This window comes from Rhineura floridana, chromosome 2, assembly GCF_030035675.1.
Source record: "Rhineura floridana isolate rRhiFlo1 chromosome 2, rRhiFlo1.hap2, whole genome shotgun sequence".
NCBI lineage: Eukaryota > Metazoa > Chordata > Lepidosauria > Squamata > Rhineuridae > Rhineura > Rhineura floridana.
Window position 1 is genome coordinate 77986972 of NC_084481.1, and position 17335 is coordinate 78004306.

A 17335-nucleotide genomic window follows, 5' to 3' on the forward strand; every position below is an offset into this window, starting at 1 on the left:
CCCACCTGAAGTCTGAAATGACACTGCCCATTCTATCAGTCCAGGACTCTGCCACCTCATTCTGCTGTATGTATAGACCAAGCCTTATTGTGCAAGCAATGAAGAAAAATGAAAAGTTCCTTGGTAATATCTTAAGGTGCCTTCAGATATTTTTAATCAAATACAAATACAACCACAACCCCCACTTTGCAGTGTGTGCTGTAAGTGTCAAATTATAAGCATTTGACAGTGTTGTTTCCACCTTTGTGGTATAACAGAGACCAGTTCTACATTTTACACAAAATGAGGAGGTAGAATTCTGGATGTATTTTTGGATGTATTTTTAAACATTGCTCCACATTTAGGGTGGCCACTTAAGCATCACCAGAAAAAGACAAATTGCATCACACACACACACACGCATAAAATTGGCATGTGCTGGCCCATATTTGCATAACATCTGCATTTGCTAATCGATATGCATAGATGCAAATTTAGAACATTGCTATTGTAAATAGAAATAAAGTACTTCTCACCCTATCGGGGAAGACTGTGAACAGATAACGTGATTGTCCAGGTGACAACTGTTGATGGGCAACTCCTTGGGCCCTTTACCTCTTCTTTTGCTCCAACATCTTTAAACGTTAATTGGACAAGAGAGCCCTTCAGAGGACACCTTCTTATAGAGGGCTGTTCTCTTGCAAAGGAACGGCTATGTTAAAGCTATGGTCAAGGTATATTAGTATAGTCCATGCCACTTGCACACCAGAGATAAGGCTCCCTTATATTGGCTCAAGCTCCACAGAGCCGGAGAAATCAGAAGATAAGCCTGATACATAACAGAGGAACCTTCTGTGATCGGCAGTTATGTTATGCAATGCCACAAATTATCCGTGCTTACAACGCAGCCTCCACATAACCCACCCTTCCTGTGCCTTTCAGGGGCCAAATCCAGACGGGGAGGATGAAGCGCTTGCGGCCACCAAAGATGCCCCACGAGGTCCTATATTGCCTTATGAGGCATCTCTTGAGCATTTCTGTATTGCTAGAGGAATCCTTCTGGGAGTTATCTCCTGTGTGGTTGTTTTTTAATCACTGATCATACTGTGACATCTGGGTGGGTGGGTATGGTAAAGCGCTGCCCTGGGAAGGAACGTCCACCAGATATGATTACATAGAGAGCTGCCCAAAGCCACAACGTAGCACATGCAGCGCCTGGCCTGGATAAGGACAGAGGAGGCAGGTCGATTCCTACACATGGAGCAGAGGCGGGGAAGGGAGGGAGGCAGGAGGGCGGGCGGGAAGAGGAGGAGTCCAGTGTTCGCTCCAAGCGCCAAAATATATAAATATATGTACACCCTGCTTTCTCTTCCTCGCTGTCTTGGCCCTCGAGGAGCGGTGAGTAAACAGCCCAAGGTGGCAATCTGCTGGGGACTGAGGCAGAGAGCGCACATTGCACAGCTCGCCTGGGCTTTGGTTGGGCGGCGGCGCCGCGTGGCTGAATGTCATTTGCTGGCCGCGCACACGAAAGGAAATCGGGTGGGTGGAGGAGACGGAACGTGATTGCCGCCTGAAAAGGGGAGGGGGCTCGAATGGCAGAGAGACTGGGAAGGGCCCGATCCGGAGACAGGAGCTCTCGCCTCGGTCCTTGCAAGCAAAAAAAAAAAAAAGGCGTTTGCCTTCCTTAGATCTCGTTCTGTCTCTGTTTCTTTGGTAAGAGGCAGGCCTTAGAATGGGGTCTTTCCTTTTCCAGCCCTCTCCCCCAGTAGAACAGAGACCAGATTCGCAACCCACGAGGCTCCAAGATACACTTCGGGGGAGGGGGGGTGGAATAGGCGCGTGCGCCAGATCCTATCCGTAGGACAAATTTCTCTTGCTCTGCTCGGGAATCCTCGCTACATTTGCTTGCCTCTCTTCCTTGCTCCGTGCAGCCCTGCCTCCAAATGTGTATTTATTTTATCATCACATGGTAGGAATGCGTTCCACAACGTGATCCGTCTGGCCGGTAGTTCGTGGGTGCATTTCCGCCCCCCTTCTAGTAAAGCCAACTTAACTGTAGAAGTAAGTCCGTTTCTCTCCCACCAGATGTCGATTCGGTGCGTTATACGTTCGCAGGCCTACCTAGAAGAATCTTTTCAAAACCTGCATGAGATGTGGCGCCTTGAACTTGTTCTGCTTTCCTGTGTGTGTACTGGATTGCCATTTGATAATGTCGGGATTTCATTGTGCAGCTTAACTGCCTCCTTGAACTCAGTAGGACTTCTGAGTAAATGGGATTGTTAACTTCACATGCGACCCAATCTTAGGCACGTTTACTCTGTGGACACACTGTTACCCTGATAAGCATGTACAGGGCTGCTTAAAGGGGATTTGTTCTCTCTTCAGGCCCTTGAACTAGCCTCCTGCAGCCTTGTAAATAAGACCACGAAGATTACTAGCATTTTTGGGGCTGGTAGAGGAGGAACCAAGAGTTCTGCCCCTCCTCTGTGAGCATACGTTTCCATGCTGGCCATGGAGAAGGGGGCGCCTGTCCTCTGGTAGCCTGTCTAGTTTCTGTGCTGGGCACCTGCGCGCAATTCCTAGTTAACAAGTGATCCTGCAACTCCATTCACACATCCTCTTAAACCCCAGTAGTTTACTCCAGCAGAAACATCATTTTAAAAATACTTCTTTCCTGCATCATCCATACTGCCAAAACAGTAGGTAGCAAATGGTTCCAGTTCATGTAGGCACGTCCTTCTGCAGGGAAGCACTTTCTCACATAAATTGTTGCTGGAGTAAGCTATCACTAAAGGATAAATATGAATGCATCCCAGTTATAGTTACAAAAGCACGAGATTTCTCAATCTTTCAGAGCATGCAAGTGGGTGGAGGGAAGCGGGGGAGGTCCTGATGCACTTTACTGATTCCCAGCCCAAATATAAATATGTTTGTTCAGAAGCAAGTCCTGCTGGACCAGCTCCCTGATGCTTAGGATTGTAACCTGTGGGCATAGAGCTAGTTCTTCCTTAGTAAGTTCCAGCAGCATACAAAAGTCTGACCTTGTGTGTATGGTCACTCTTGTCAATCAGAGTGTTTCTGGTTAATAATTTCCAGAGACCCAGCTGTGTTAATCTTCTGCAGTAAAAACAACAAAGGGTTTTGTGGCGCCTTAAAGGACTAGAGCTTAGATCCTAAGGTCCCATGAATAGAACTCTGCTCATAGGACACTCCTGTCAGCAGAAGCAATTTTCAACCATCTCATTTTCCCTGCAGTCTTCTGCGCCTCCTAGAAAAATGCTCTCAAAGGCACGGTGTGTGTGTGTGTGTGTGCTCTGGAACAGCATAGGAGGTGGAATGACAGATAGCAAGCAATCAACAGAAGGTTTATGCCACAATAAATCAGTTTGCCTTTAAGGTGCCATAAGACTGTTTGTTTTGGCTAATAACTGTGCCAGTCTCTATTATCAGATTTTAATGTCTCATAATTTCCTAGAGGTGTTGTAGAAATACAGTAAATTCTCATTTATGAACACTTCAGAGATGTACATCTCTAGATTATCAGAATCAGGAGCACCTCCAGACAACCTGTTTATTGAGAATTCATCCTAATTTGTTTGCAGGGAAATTAGACAATGTTCATTCCCATTTATTTGCAGGAGAGTTGGATAATGTTGTGTCAAAGCGTTTCCCCACACTTTCCAGTGCATTTCCCCCATCACTTTCCTCAAAAGATCTGATTTTTTTATGCAACCTGAATTTGCTGGTTTTGTTTGTTGTTGTTATGTGCCTTCAAGTAGATTACAATTTACGGCGACCCTATGAATCAGTCACTTCCAAGAGCATCTGTCATGACCTACCCTGTTCAGATCTTGTAAGTTCAGGTCTGTTGCTTCAATCCATCTCTTGTTTGGCCTTCCTCTTTTTCTACTCCCTTCTGTTTTTCCCACCATTATTGTCTTTAAGGAATCATGTCTTCTCATTAAGTGTCCAAAGTATGATAAACTCAGTTTCATCATTTTAGCTTCTAGTGACAGTTCTGGTTTAATTTGTTCTAACACCCAATTATTTGTCTTTTTTGCAGTCCATGGTATGCGCAAAGCTCTCCTCCAACACTTTTCAAATGAGTTGACTTTTCTCTTACCCGCTTTTTTCACTGACCAGCTTTCACATCCATATAGAGATTGGGAATACCATGGTATGAATGATCCTGACTTTAGTGCTCAGTGATACATCTTTGCATTTTAGGACTAGTTCTCTCATAACTGCCCTCCCCAGTCCTAGCCTTCTTCTGATTTCTTGACTATTGACTCCATTTTGGTTAATGGCTTTGCCAAGGTATTGATAATCCTTGACAAGTTCAATGTCCTCATTGTCAACTTTAGTTACATAAGTCTTCTGTTGTCATTACGCTAGTCTGTCTGACGTTCAGCTGTAGTCCTGCTTTTGTGCTTTCATCTAACTTTCATCAGCATTTGTTTCAAATCATTACTGGTTTCTGCTGGTAGTATGGTATAGTCTGCATATCTTAAATTATTGATATTTCTCCCTCCAGTTTTCACACCTCCTTCATCTTGGTCCAATCCCGCTTTCCGTATGATATGTTCTGCATATAGATTAAACAAATAGGGTGATAAAATACACCCGTCTCACACCCTTTTCTGATGGGGAACCAATTGGTTTCTCCATATTCTGTACTTACAGTAGTCTCTTGTCCAGAGTATAGGTTGCGCATCAGGACACTCAGATGCTGTGGTGCCCCCGTTTCTTTTAAAGCATTCCATAGTTTTTCATGATCTACACAGTCAAAGGCTTTGCTGTAATCTATAATTTATATTTATAAATTCTAAATACATAATTTGCTGGTATCTGACTGAATCCCACCTGATAATAGCAATAGTCTGTAAGGGCCCTTGGCCTCAAGTTAGTGTAATATTCTGTAGGCAGTGTTTCCCTTCATCCAGGCTAATAAAGAACAGGAGATAAAAGTTTGCAGGAATTGGTCCACACAGCAGAATGCTAAGTGAAGGACAGTATGTTAGAAGAGAGGATGGTTCTTAAGCTTTCATTCTTTTTTTCAAGTTTTCTTTTCTTGCTTTGAAAATATTTGCATAGATAAAAGGAAACTGACAAAAAGAAAAGGTGGCCACTGTGATGAGGCGGATTTCATGCTCTGAGTAAGCCATACATTCAGGGCTCCTCCAGACAACCTGTTTATTGAGCATTCGTCCTGATTTGCTTGACCAAAACTTACATAGAGGTTATACCCATCAATCATTTATCCCAAACTTTTTAATGCATTTCCCTGGTTGCTTCCCTAACTACAAAAGTCTTCTTTTTTTTTAAGTTGATTTGTTGTGACGGAGCACTTTAACACACTTTAATTGCGCAAACCTCGCAGAGTTGGGGGTACTGCTTGGCAGTGGTTCCGCTCCTACTTCGCGGATCGTCGCCAGAAGGTAGTGCTTGGGGAACATTACTCGACACCCTGGACTCTCCATTGTGGAGTCCCTCAGGGGTCGGTTCTGTCCCCCATGCTTTTTAACATTTACATGCAGCCTCTGGGTGCGGTCATCTGGAGTTTTGGAGTGTGTTGTCATCAGTATGCTGATGACACGCAACTCTATTTCTCCTTTTCATCTTCTTCAGGTGAGTCTGTTGATGTGCTAAACCGTTGCCTGACCGCGATAATGGATTGGATGAGAGCTAATAAACTGAGACTCAATCCAGACAAGACTGAGACACTGTTGGTGAACGCCTTCCCCGCTCAGATGGTGGATGTGCATCCTGTTCTGGATGGGGTTACACTCCCCCTGAAAGAACAGGTCCGTAGTCTGGGGGTTCTTTTTGACCCTTCCTTGTCTCTCAAGGCTCAAGTGGCCTCGGTGGCATGGAATGCGTTTTACCATCTCCGTTTGGTAGCCCAACTACGCCCCTATCTGGACGGCGACGACCTCGCCTCAGTTGTCCATGCTCTGGTAACTTCGAGATTGGATTACTGTAATGCACTCTACATTGGGCTGCCCTTGAAGACAGTTCGGAAGCTTCAGCTAGTGCAGAATGCGGCAGCTAGATTATTGATGAGGACCAGTCGGTCTTCGCATATAACTCCTGTTCTGGCTCGCCTGCACTGGCTACCTATTTGCTTCCGGGCGAGATTCAAGGTGTTGGTTATGACCTATAAAGCCTTACATGGCATGGGACCACAATACCTGGTGGAACGCCTCTCCCACTATGAACCTACCCGTTCGCTTCGTTCGTCATCGAAGGCCCTCCTCCGGGTACCAACTCATTGTGAAGCCCGGAGGGTGGTTACTAGATCTAGGGCCTTTTTTGTGGTGGCCCCCGAGTTGTGGAATAGCCTCCCCGAAGAGGTACGCCTGGCGCCTACACTATTATCTTTTCGGCGCCAGGTAAAGACCTTTTTATGCTCCCAGGCATTTTAATCTCTTTAATCTTTTTAGCTTTTTAATCTTGTATACTAAGTCTTTATTTTTATTTTCTGTTTAACTGTATTTGTTTTTATGTCATATATGTTTTTGTGATTTTATTATTGCCATATATGTATTTTACCCTATGCTGTTTACCGCCCTGAGAGCTATTTGCTAAGGGCGGTATATAAATGCAACCAAATAAATAAATAATAAATAAACCAAAATTTCCAATATGCCATTGAATCTCTCTTGCAAAATACTGAGAGTCTAGAGGCAACCTTGATGGCCTGAATCTATAGCAGTCTGCATGGAGGAAAAGTTCAAATTACTTTAGGGCACTGGAAAATTTTCCTGCTCAATTACATGAAAGAAATTGTACATCTACCCACTGGTGGCAGTGATCTTGTGCAGGAGAACTTCCAGTGGACTGTGTCTTAGTGTGGCTGTTCGTGGCTGCTGGAGTCTGTCAGGGCCATCATATTCAAGATGTACAAAAATCACAGAAACTGCAAAAAAGGATTGGCCAAAACAGTGGAAGCAATTTCAAGTATTGATTTCGGTGCTTGTGGGTACATAAGGGTGAATAAGATCAGATTTTGAATGCGGCAAACTGTTAGGTGACAGAAAGTTAATGAATGCATCAACAATGGCATCTATTTGTATAACACTTCCCCACCTTTTGTCCTAGCTAGTGCACACACATTTATTACAGGAATATGAGCCCTTCCCCTAAGAACATTTAAATTGCTTTCTGAATACACTGTGTGCATTGAAATATGCCACTTCCTGGAGTGAACTAAAAGCCAAAACATGCTGGGAAAGGAGGTGTAGCTTGTAGTATCAAAATTCCTGCAAAGCTTTTTTTTTCTTTTTAAGACTTAAATATGACACTAAGCCTCTTTACGCTGCTTCTTATAGCAAACACCACTTTGAAAGTGCAATTTTATAAGTCATAAACACATATTGGGGGGGAATAGAAAAAATCCCAAAAGTTGAGTAGTCTGGATATGCAATAACAAAAGCAAAAATAAGAAAATATGCAGTATAGATGCCAGTTGTTTAATACATCCAAGAATGCTTTGACTTTGTCCTTGAATATTTCCCAAAAATATTTCAAGGAAGAGAGTAAATGAAAATAATCTCAATGAAAGGCCTTCAGAGCATGTCATGCCAACATTCCCTAAGCAATTTTTTTTTGGAGAGGGGGAATAAAATCTCCCAAAATAAGATGAAGTAGAATCTAACACATGCGCAGTGGGGCATTATCTTTTCAAGTCTGGCAGTGGACAGATTATGGAAAACAAATGAGTGAACCACACTTTAACCAAAAATACCATTCAGAGGTATACTTGCCAGAAAAGAAGATATGAATACATAAAGCGACAAAGTCAACCCTATCAGCTGCATCAAACACTGCACATACAGTAAAATAGTATCAAAACGCTATCTGTGAGAAAACTTGTAAGTGAATAATATTAGAAATTAAAAGAAACATTTTAAAAAATAAGGTTTTGTTGTTGTTATGTACCTTCAAGTTGATTACGACTTATGGCGACCCTATGAATCAGTGACCTCCAAGAGCATCTGTCATGAACCACCCTGTTCAGATCTTGTAAGTTCAGGTCTGTGGCTTCCTTTATGGAATCAATCCATCTCTTGTTTGGCCTTCCTCTTTTTCTACTCCCTTCTGTTTTTCCCAGCATTATTGTCTTTTCTAGTGAATCAGGTCTTCTCATTATGTGTCCAAAGTATGATAATCTCAGTTTCATCAAAAAAATAAGGTGATTACTCCAAATACAATAGTTTCAAATGCAAATATAGCTATCTAGAAGCAGGTGCCATTGAGGCTGCAATCCTATACACACTTATTTGGGAGTAAGCACCCTTGAACACAATGGGACTTGCTTTCGAGTAAGATTGCACAGGAAGTACTAATGAAGGGATAATATATGGGAGGCCTTTTTGAACCCAAATTCTTCCTCTTGACAATTCTGCTTCATTTTGTATGTGTAAAACCAAACATGACCCTTTTAAGAGTTCAGGAAAATCTCTTCTGTAAGGTGTAGCAACTTTTCTGGTCTCCTTAATCCATGTCTGTAACCAGCAATGTTTTATGTGAGTTCTAAAAAAAGAAGTTTTTAAAAATTAATAAAAAGGTGGGGTCCATTTAAAACTGTTTACAGTATCTAATTTCAAATCTGCAGTGTTTAATAGCCAAGCTGAAAATGCCCACTTTCTAGAGCTACCAATAATCTATATTCAAAAAAAGATGCTCCCACATGTAAGTTCTGGTCCTCAGACATGACTGGCCATTGTCAAGGGCAGACTTGTGTGCCACTCAGGGTGCATGTAGAAAAGCTGGGGAAGTAGGGATTATGGAGGAGTTCATACTACTACTGCTACCAACAACTATCTTACTGGAAGACTAGAAAAGACAGTGGCAGACACGCAGAGAACCATTGTGGTATAGTAGTTAGAGCTGGACTGAAGCTAAGGAAGACCTGGGTTCAAATCCCCTCAGCCACGAAGCTCATTTGATGAATTTAGACCAGTCGTTATCTCTCAGCCCAGTCTATCTCACATGGTTGTTATGAGATAAAATGGAAAGGAGGCTACATATACCATCCTAAGCACATTGGAAGAAGAGTGGGATATGTGTATAAACAATTATATTTAATAAAAATATATCTGCTCCAGCATAGAGCTTTGTATTTTTATATATCCTGTTTTTGGTGTTGGTTTTAACTGTTTTAAGCTGTTTGTATCATGTATCACCCTGAGATACTTGTGTGGAAGGCAATTAATAACAATAATAATCCATTACACTATTCTTTTGGAACCAGTGTGATTTTGCAATAACAAATTCTGTGGCTTGCCCAGCCACGTTTCATTTCTTTTCTTTTCAAAGTATTTTATTAATGTTGTTGTTAGGTCATTAAAGGGTATTTTAATATACAGTTTTATATTTGTAATAAATAAAAACCTTCAGCAACAAGGGGGTCACTGCAGTTAATAAGCCCACATGGATACAAAAACCCCAAACCCAGGGCAGCATCTGGAGTAGCCTCAGGAATGTGGCTGAGCTGAGTTTGCAGTTGTCGGTGGGAGCTCAATGCAGCATACATGGTTTCCTTCATTTTATGATCACAGCAACTCCATGAGGTAGGTTTGGTTAGGAGATGGTGGCTGGCCCAAGGTCACCCAGTGAGCTTCATGTCTGAGTGGAGATTTGACTCTGGGTCTTCCCAGTCCTAGTCTTAACACTCTGATCACTACACCACGCTGGATCAATGTCATCGACAACTCCCAATTCCTCTCTGTTACGTTTCCTGTCCACTCTGTCCTACTAACCACCTACCTTCAACTCCCAGGGACTTTTCCAATTCTATTTAGTTCCCTCCTTGCCTCCTGCCCACATGTATCTATGGAAAGAAATTCTAAAATTGTTTCAAAACCTTCATTTCCAAAGTAGACTAAATAATGCATAGAGGTATGCAAAGAGAATTTGGATTTTCTTTAAAAAAAAATAGCATGGCATCTTGTGAAACACAGCCTCAGAAAATAATCCACAGTGCAAATTTCTGAAAACAATTGGATTTATAATCCCAATTCTGCAAATGTGTATATCAGTGCTTGACTCCCTGGCCATGAAAATTGTTAACTTGTGTGTTTGACTAAAATCATTATTGGCCATTGAAGTGCATAGGGATCGGGTAATTGTAGCAAGAAGCAACAGGAGGTTTCAGTAGTAAATGTCACCTCTTATTAATGGGAAGGAATTAACTTTGTTTACTGGCAGTTATTTGGCATAGGTGCTGGGCAAATTTCCAAGAGACTTAACTCTAAAGTATGCCAGACAGGTAGGATTTAAGATTAATTAAGCTTCAGTTACGTGATTGTCTATCATGAGTAGGCTCTTCTGGCATGCAAAATTCAATCAACCACCTATAGATAATTTTGCAGGAAAGGAACCCAGGGATATCCATAACGGTGGATCCATTTCCACAAATCTCTGGCTCCACCCAAGCAATGCTATCTGACCAAAGAGGCTTCTAGGATTCCAGATAATCTGCTATGTCTAAGGAAAAAAGCAAAAAACAAATCTCAGTGACTGAGTAGGCCCATATTATTTATTCATAGCCTGCTGCATTTACCTTTTCACACAAAGGCTCTAAGGGGAACTGTACAATTTCCATATATTCATATTTGTCACAACAAACCTAAGATACAGATCAAAGTTATTCCTATTTGGCAGGCAGTGGATGCAGAGAGAAAGAGACTTGCCTGAGGTTAGAAAATGCTTTACATGGAGCCAGATGACTGGTCCGCTTGGTTCAGCTTTGTCTACACTAACTGGCAGCAGCATTTCCCTGGGGAGTCAGACAAGAGTCTCTCCCATCCCTTCCTGGAGATGCCTGAGATTGAACATAAGGGCATCTGTATGGAAAGCATGTGCTCTAACCACTGTGCTATAGCCCCTCCAAATCATGGCTACCTGATCAGAAACACAGGTCCAATGCTATCCACCAAAGCACACTCATAGGTTCTTAGTTCTTAAATCATGGGTCAGTACCATAAAGATTGTTGCCACATAAGGTGATCTTGGAAGGTAGAAGGACGCGCGCGCACACACGTACGTTTGGGAAACACTGCCATAGAGCCATATTAGTAATGCTGTTGTGGAAATCGGGGTACAAGTAGGACTTATTTATATATTTATTAATTAATGCATTTAGATCCCATCTTCCCTTCAAGGAGCTCAAAGTAGTGCACATGTTTCACCCCTCTCCATTTTATCTTTACAACAACCCTGTGAGGTAGATTAGGATGAGAGGCAGGGACTGGCCCAAGGTCACCCAGTGAGCTTCATGGCTGAGTGGGGTTTTGAACTCTGGTGTCCCACATCATAGTCCAAAACTCTAAACACTTGACCACACTGGCTTAAAACAATATGTTGTAGTATAGACTGTTCCTCTTCCAAGTCTGAAATGAGTATTCTGGAAAACTGCATCCAGCCATGCGCTTTACCAGAATACTCCATTCCATTCCAAATTCCCTGTTTATTTTTTGCCTTGCAGCAGACACTTGCCATTCTGCACCACTCTGCATGCCCAAGTCCTCATTGGCCTGTTTTGGGTGCACCCCCCCCATTTAGGGATTGTTTTTCTTTAAAGTTTTTTTGGGGGGTACGTCTTCAAAATGTTGTTTAAAAAAAGAATTAATAAACCATTAGGTTCTACCAATCCTGCTTGATACTTCTGTCTGGTACCTGGATGTTGCTATTCTGGCTGCATAGTGATTGGTGCTGAGAGAATGGTGCCCTCCAGAGGTTTTGGACAACAACTCTTATTGGCCCTAGCCAGCATGGCCAATGGTAAAGGGTGATGAGAGTTGTCCAAAACATCTGGAGGGCCCAGGTTGAGGAAGGCTAGTATATAGTATTAATAGTCATGTTAGTTCTGTTGATGGTTGCTGATTACTACAGCCATTTGTTTTCAAGAAGGCTTTTTAAAACAACATTTTCTGAAAAGCTGGGAAGAAGGTGGTGTAAAATATTCAGTTAGCTGATTCCAACAGCAACTTGGGAGGGATCACTGAATGAGGAAAATATTTTTTAAAAAACCTAAAGATGAGAAAAGCCAGTGGGTTATTATGGACACTAAGTTAAAGGTTTCCAAACTTATATATCTATGTTACTGTCAAGGTAATCATGTTGACTCAGCTGCAAAGCTGTTTCAATTCAACATAATGGGTTTTTCCTTAAACTTTTGTCTGTTGAGAGTTTTGATCGAGTGTTTATTTCATTCACATCTTTATTGTATTGCCTGGTGACAAAAAGACAGGAAGCAGCAAAAACAATACAGTTCTTGACCGGACAAATTTACTTATCAGTTGCATAAAATAAGCAGCACATCAAAACTTAACACAGAACTTAAATATTATGTTTAAATAGATGTTGAGTTGGCAAAGAGACCCAGTTGCCTGATCCATATTAATTTCAGAAATTTGTCACACTGAAGACTCATTGTTACAACCTCTGTATACATAATAGAGACTTGTCAATAGACACTTGCTTGGTAACCAGTAAGAACTGCTTCCAGATGACCAGGCAGGGAAGCATTCTCAAAAGTAGTTCTCCCTACCCCACCCCATTCTTCAATAATTAATATATTTTCATGGGTGGGCTAGGAAAAACAGGCTAATCACTTTTATGATCTCATTGGGTGTTACAACATATACAAAGATATGAGGCTGCCTTGGACTGGGTAGGAGTCGGACTAATGGATCATTCAGGCCAGTGGTGCTCTCTGGTCTCCAACTGCGGGGGGGGGGGGTTGGCTTGATCAGCTTTGCTATCCAAGATCCTATTCTGGGGGTGCCAGTGACTAAACCTAGGATGTTCTATTGTAAGGTGTACTGTAATACCTCAGTTAGCGAATCCTCCAGGAATGAAGCTCCTTTTAAGGAAGGCTTTTTTTAAAGGTTCAAGCCTGTGCCTTTGCTTTAAGCTGAAACTGACAGGCATGTGTTTTTGCTTTGCTAGGGTGAAACTGAGAAGCCTGTGTCTTTGTTTTGCATTAAAGAGATCTCTTGTTTTCTCCCAGGGCTGGGGAGGGAAGGATCCAATATGATTCAGAGGGGGAGAAGGAGAGGGAGTGGGTAGACACCCCTTGAAGCCCCTGTTGAAGTTGCCCCCACCATCTATGAGCGGGTGTAGGAACCTATCCCTATTCTTTCCATGTTATTCCTACATCTAGTACCAACGTTTATGTTAAAGAAGTAACTTCCAGGGACGCATCTACTTTGTTAATTGAGGTATTACTGTTTGTTCTATCACTCCACTATAACAACACAACTGCTTATATTGATTGCTAACATTAATCAACAGCTGTGTTCTTTTAAGCTTTAGCAGACAATACAGATGATGATGATGATGATGATGATTTCTTACATTTGTATACCGCCCCATAGCCAAAGCTCTCTGGGTGGTATACAACAATTAAAACATTAAAAACAAATATACAAATTTAAAAACACCTTTTTTTAAAAAAAATTAAAAACACATACTAAAATGCCTGGGAGAAGAGGAAAGTCTTGATCTGGTGCCAAAAAGATAAGTGTTGGCACCAGGCGCACCTCGTCAAAACAATCATTCCATAATTTGGGGGCCACCACCACTGAGAAGGCCCTCTACCTATATAGGATTGTGTGTTAATCTCCAAAATTTCAAGGAAGTTAAAGGTATGGTTTTTTAAAAATGTATACATCTTTCAAAGTTTCCAAGAGATGTACAGTTCAAAAACTTACAATGTAGTCATATATATTAGCTGCTTTCTCATTTTGACTAGTTCAGTTTTTATCGTAGTGTCTTATTCTGCTGGTTTTTTAAATCAATAATTCATTTATTGGTTTTTAGGGATTTTGAGAATTTCTATTAAGGTCATTTTTTGTAAACTGCCTTGCCAATTCTTTAATTTCAAGGTAAAAATATAAATGTTTTAAATAAATAACTAGAATAGTCAATATTAAAAGCAGCCATTTCCAATAAAATCAGTATCAGATTTTTTTAAAAAAACCAGTGTAACAGAAAATGAGCAATCAAAGGCTTTTTCAGCCAGAAATGTTTCAATGCCATTTGCCTTTGAAAGGACAATAGAGGGCTCCATAAACCTCTAGTAGAGAGAAAATAACTTAGCCTCGTGAAGGGTGCAATTTGTAACAAGTCTTCATTCATACACCTCAAATGCTAGGGAGGTTCATAGCCTTTGCTAACTTGGTGACTTCCAGATATTTTTGACTATGACTTCCATCATCCTCCGTCAGCACAACTGCATTGGCTGGGGTTGATAAACTCCATTTACGCATATAACAGCGAACAAATTTTGGACTTTTATTATCAAAACAATCCTTAAATTTTTCAAACCTTCCAAGGCTTGCACTGGGTGTACATTGTGGCAACACAGGAACACCCGTCAGCTCTTTAAAAAAATATAAACTGATTGCACCATATATTTGAGTAGCTAAAGAAATACTTAATTATTGACCAGCAACAGAACTCAATGTTCATTACCCTTGCACAACCATATTCCGCAACGAAACTGCAATGGCAATTATTGTGCTGTTGGGAAGAAGCATCACATTCTCTGAACTGGAAAGTAGAGTTTTTTGATTGCTTGGAAAAGGTGACTTCCTAGAAACAGTCTATCAGGGACAGCATGCAGACTCTTTCCTACAAATAAAATTCAAGCATGATAGTTAAAGAGTAAAAGATATGTTAAAGAGCCCTTAGATGATCAGCCATTATCTTTTCACAATGTGGGCAAGGAGCCAGAGCTTCTTGCACTATCTGCCAAAACAAGCTGTTGTATTATATTATGTTGCTATTTATTGCACCTATTAGCATACTAGGAATTTTGCAGGTGGCCATGATGTTGCCCTACCTGCCATATAGCTTTTTATAGTCTTAAGATCCAGATTCAGTCCCAAGGGCACTTATGCTCTTAGTGTTAAATACATGCTTAAGTAGAATGCTGAGTCAAACTCCTTGACTTTTATTTGCTCTACAAAAATAACAGTTGGTTATGTAATATGCTTTGGTTCTCAGTTTGAGAACAAACTCAGCATGGAATAACCTGGCCACTGATTTCACTACATGCTGGTCCATCAGAGTTAAAAGACAAAGGCCAAGATTTATATTCTATTTTTAAACTACTTTGGACTAGCCGAGGGGCTTGCATTCACCCAGTGAGGCCACAGAGGGAGGGGGGGGAGGGAGGGAGAGAGAGAGATCACAAACTGCTTTGCCCCGTGAATTTTAAAAGCAGTTGGCTATTCCGTAGAATAAACTAAGTAGTTCTTTAAATCCCAATCAGACTGCACAAGTCCACTGCTAACTTTAGCCATATGTCTACATTTTTATCAAAAGGCTAAAAGCTCTCTGTCAATACTGTCCTACAGAGTGATTTTCCTTCACCTATGAAAGGAACCACATTGGTGAGGCAATTTATGTTTTCAGAAAAAAATTGCAATAGGTAATCATCAGCATTCCCATCAGCAACCATAGACAAACCATCCTACTGCAAGGAAAAGACAATCAAGGGGTAACTATACCTAGCCTATGGTTTAATAGTAAAATGATTCTCATGAGATTCAGGGTGCTTCCAAACCGTCACTATTTTTGGGTGGGATACAATCACATACTGGCAAATTCAGGTTGCACAACTAAAGTTGATTTAGAAGACTTGCAGAACAAACCTACTTCCCCCCAAATCAGACCTTTTTTAATAATGAAAGTGATGGCAAAAGGCCTTGGAAAGTGTGGGTCAACAATCGCTTGAATGTATACTCAATAAATATTGTGTAACCTCCCCACAAACTTTGTGCAAACAAATCAGGATGAATGCTCAATAAATAGGTTGTCTGGAAGCAAACTGAACACCATGGCCCAGGACGTGATCTGAAGCCACCTGGTGCAGCAACCCACTGAAACTAAGCAAGTCTGGTCATAGGAAATTGTGTGGAAATCCTGTCTTCAGTTGCTTGGTCAGAACAGAAATGTAATTAATAAATGCTATAAATTCATAAAAGTATGCACAATCCATCAGTCCTTGAACTATTTCTAAGTAGTTCTGCTGGCCTCCTAACAGCGTGGGAATGTCTGATAATTAATACTTGCAGCCCAAATAGAAGAGGCATCCTATCTCTTCTTGTCATACAAGAAGTTCCTTAGGTACGCCTCGCTCTGTCTTTTATCTCTCCGAAGAAAACATTGTCCGCTTATGATACATCATCCCTTATCTCTTTTATTCAGTGAACTCCTTCTGGTTGCCTCTCTTCCTGCCTTAACTCCCTTTTTTTACACTGTCAGATGGTTTCACTTTACTCTGCATCTTGAATATCACGCTGGTCTTTTGCTATTTCTTTTATTCCTCTGATTTTCCATACCATGGAGTTGTAAATTAAATTACACTGAAATCTCTGTCACTGAGTTAAGAAACTCTCTAAAAGGGCTTTGCATTCCACAGTTTCAACTCTCGTCTAATATGCTCATTGTTCTTGATCAGCCAATGGAAGTCTCAAATATCGAAACTTCTAGCAATGACTTTTTCCCCTTTTTGGCTGTCCAGGCCAGAATCCTTCACAACATAAACAGAGGAAATGCCAAAATCAATCATATACTTTGAGCTTTTGCTGAAGAGCAGCCTATAAAGAGTCTTTGCCGAAGAACCCAAATAAAAAATAATAAATATACTTTTCAGTATGATCTTCAAGATGCATAGTTTCCATCTTTAATCAGATTGAGACACATCTTAAGGCTCAGTTGAAATGTTACAGTTGCCATGGCCAAACCATTTACCTGTGTAAGCATCCAACACAACCCTCGCACCATCTCAAATGCTCTTACCACATGTGCAGTGTTGCCATGCCAGTAGAACATCCATCATGGCCAGAGATTGCTTGTGGTAACAATCAGCATATGTGTGGCCTGGTACCATATACGGCAAGAGCATAGAAATAAGATAGCGGCTGCATGGGACACTTCCACAGATGAAGGTGTCTGTGGCTGTTGTAACTTACATCAGGCCTGCATAAGTACTCAGGATGGATTCAGATGACTGGGAACTACACAGTTAAAAGTTTGTCTCATGACCATATAGCCATTTTTTTTTAAGTGCCCAGAATTGTCAAGACTGTTCGAATGACTCTTCCCTTCCTCTCACCCCATGATGTGGCTACAGGTATGGCTGTGCTGATAGGAGTTGTAGGCCAAAGGCTGCTTTGTAGTACTGCTGATTGTTCTGGGCTGTATTTTGTATTGGATTTGTATAGTATGGGGGTGGAGAAATGTGTTAATTGTTGCCGGCTTTTACTATGTTTTTGATATTGGATTGTGTTGCATTTCACCTTGTAAACCACGCTGAGAGGCCTTTTTGCCCTTACAG

General features: G+C 41.3%; 1 protein-coding gene across 1 annotated transcript in view; it reads left to right on the plus strand.

The window, feature by feature from the left end:
* The first annotated feature begins 1282 nt into the window (after window positions 1-1282).
* STEAP3 (STEAP3 metalloreductase) overlaps window positions 1283-17335 on the plus strand; it is a 40120-nt gene continuing 24067 nt past the window's right edge. The window contains exon 1 of the mRNA XM_061608969.1: window positions 1283-1377. Within this exon, the coding sequence (XP_061464953.1) occupies window positions 1330-1377 (48 nt within the window). The 5' untranslated portion in view covers window positions 1283-1329. The remainder of the gene's footprint in view (window positions 1378-17335) is intronic.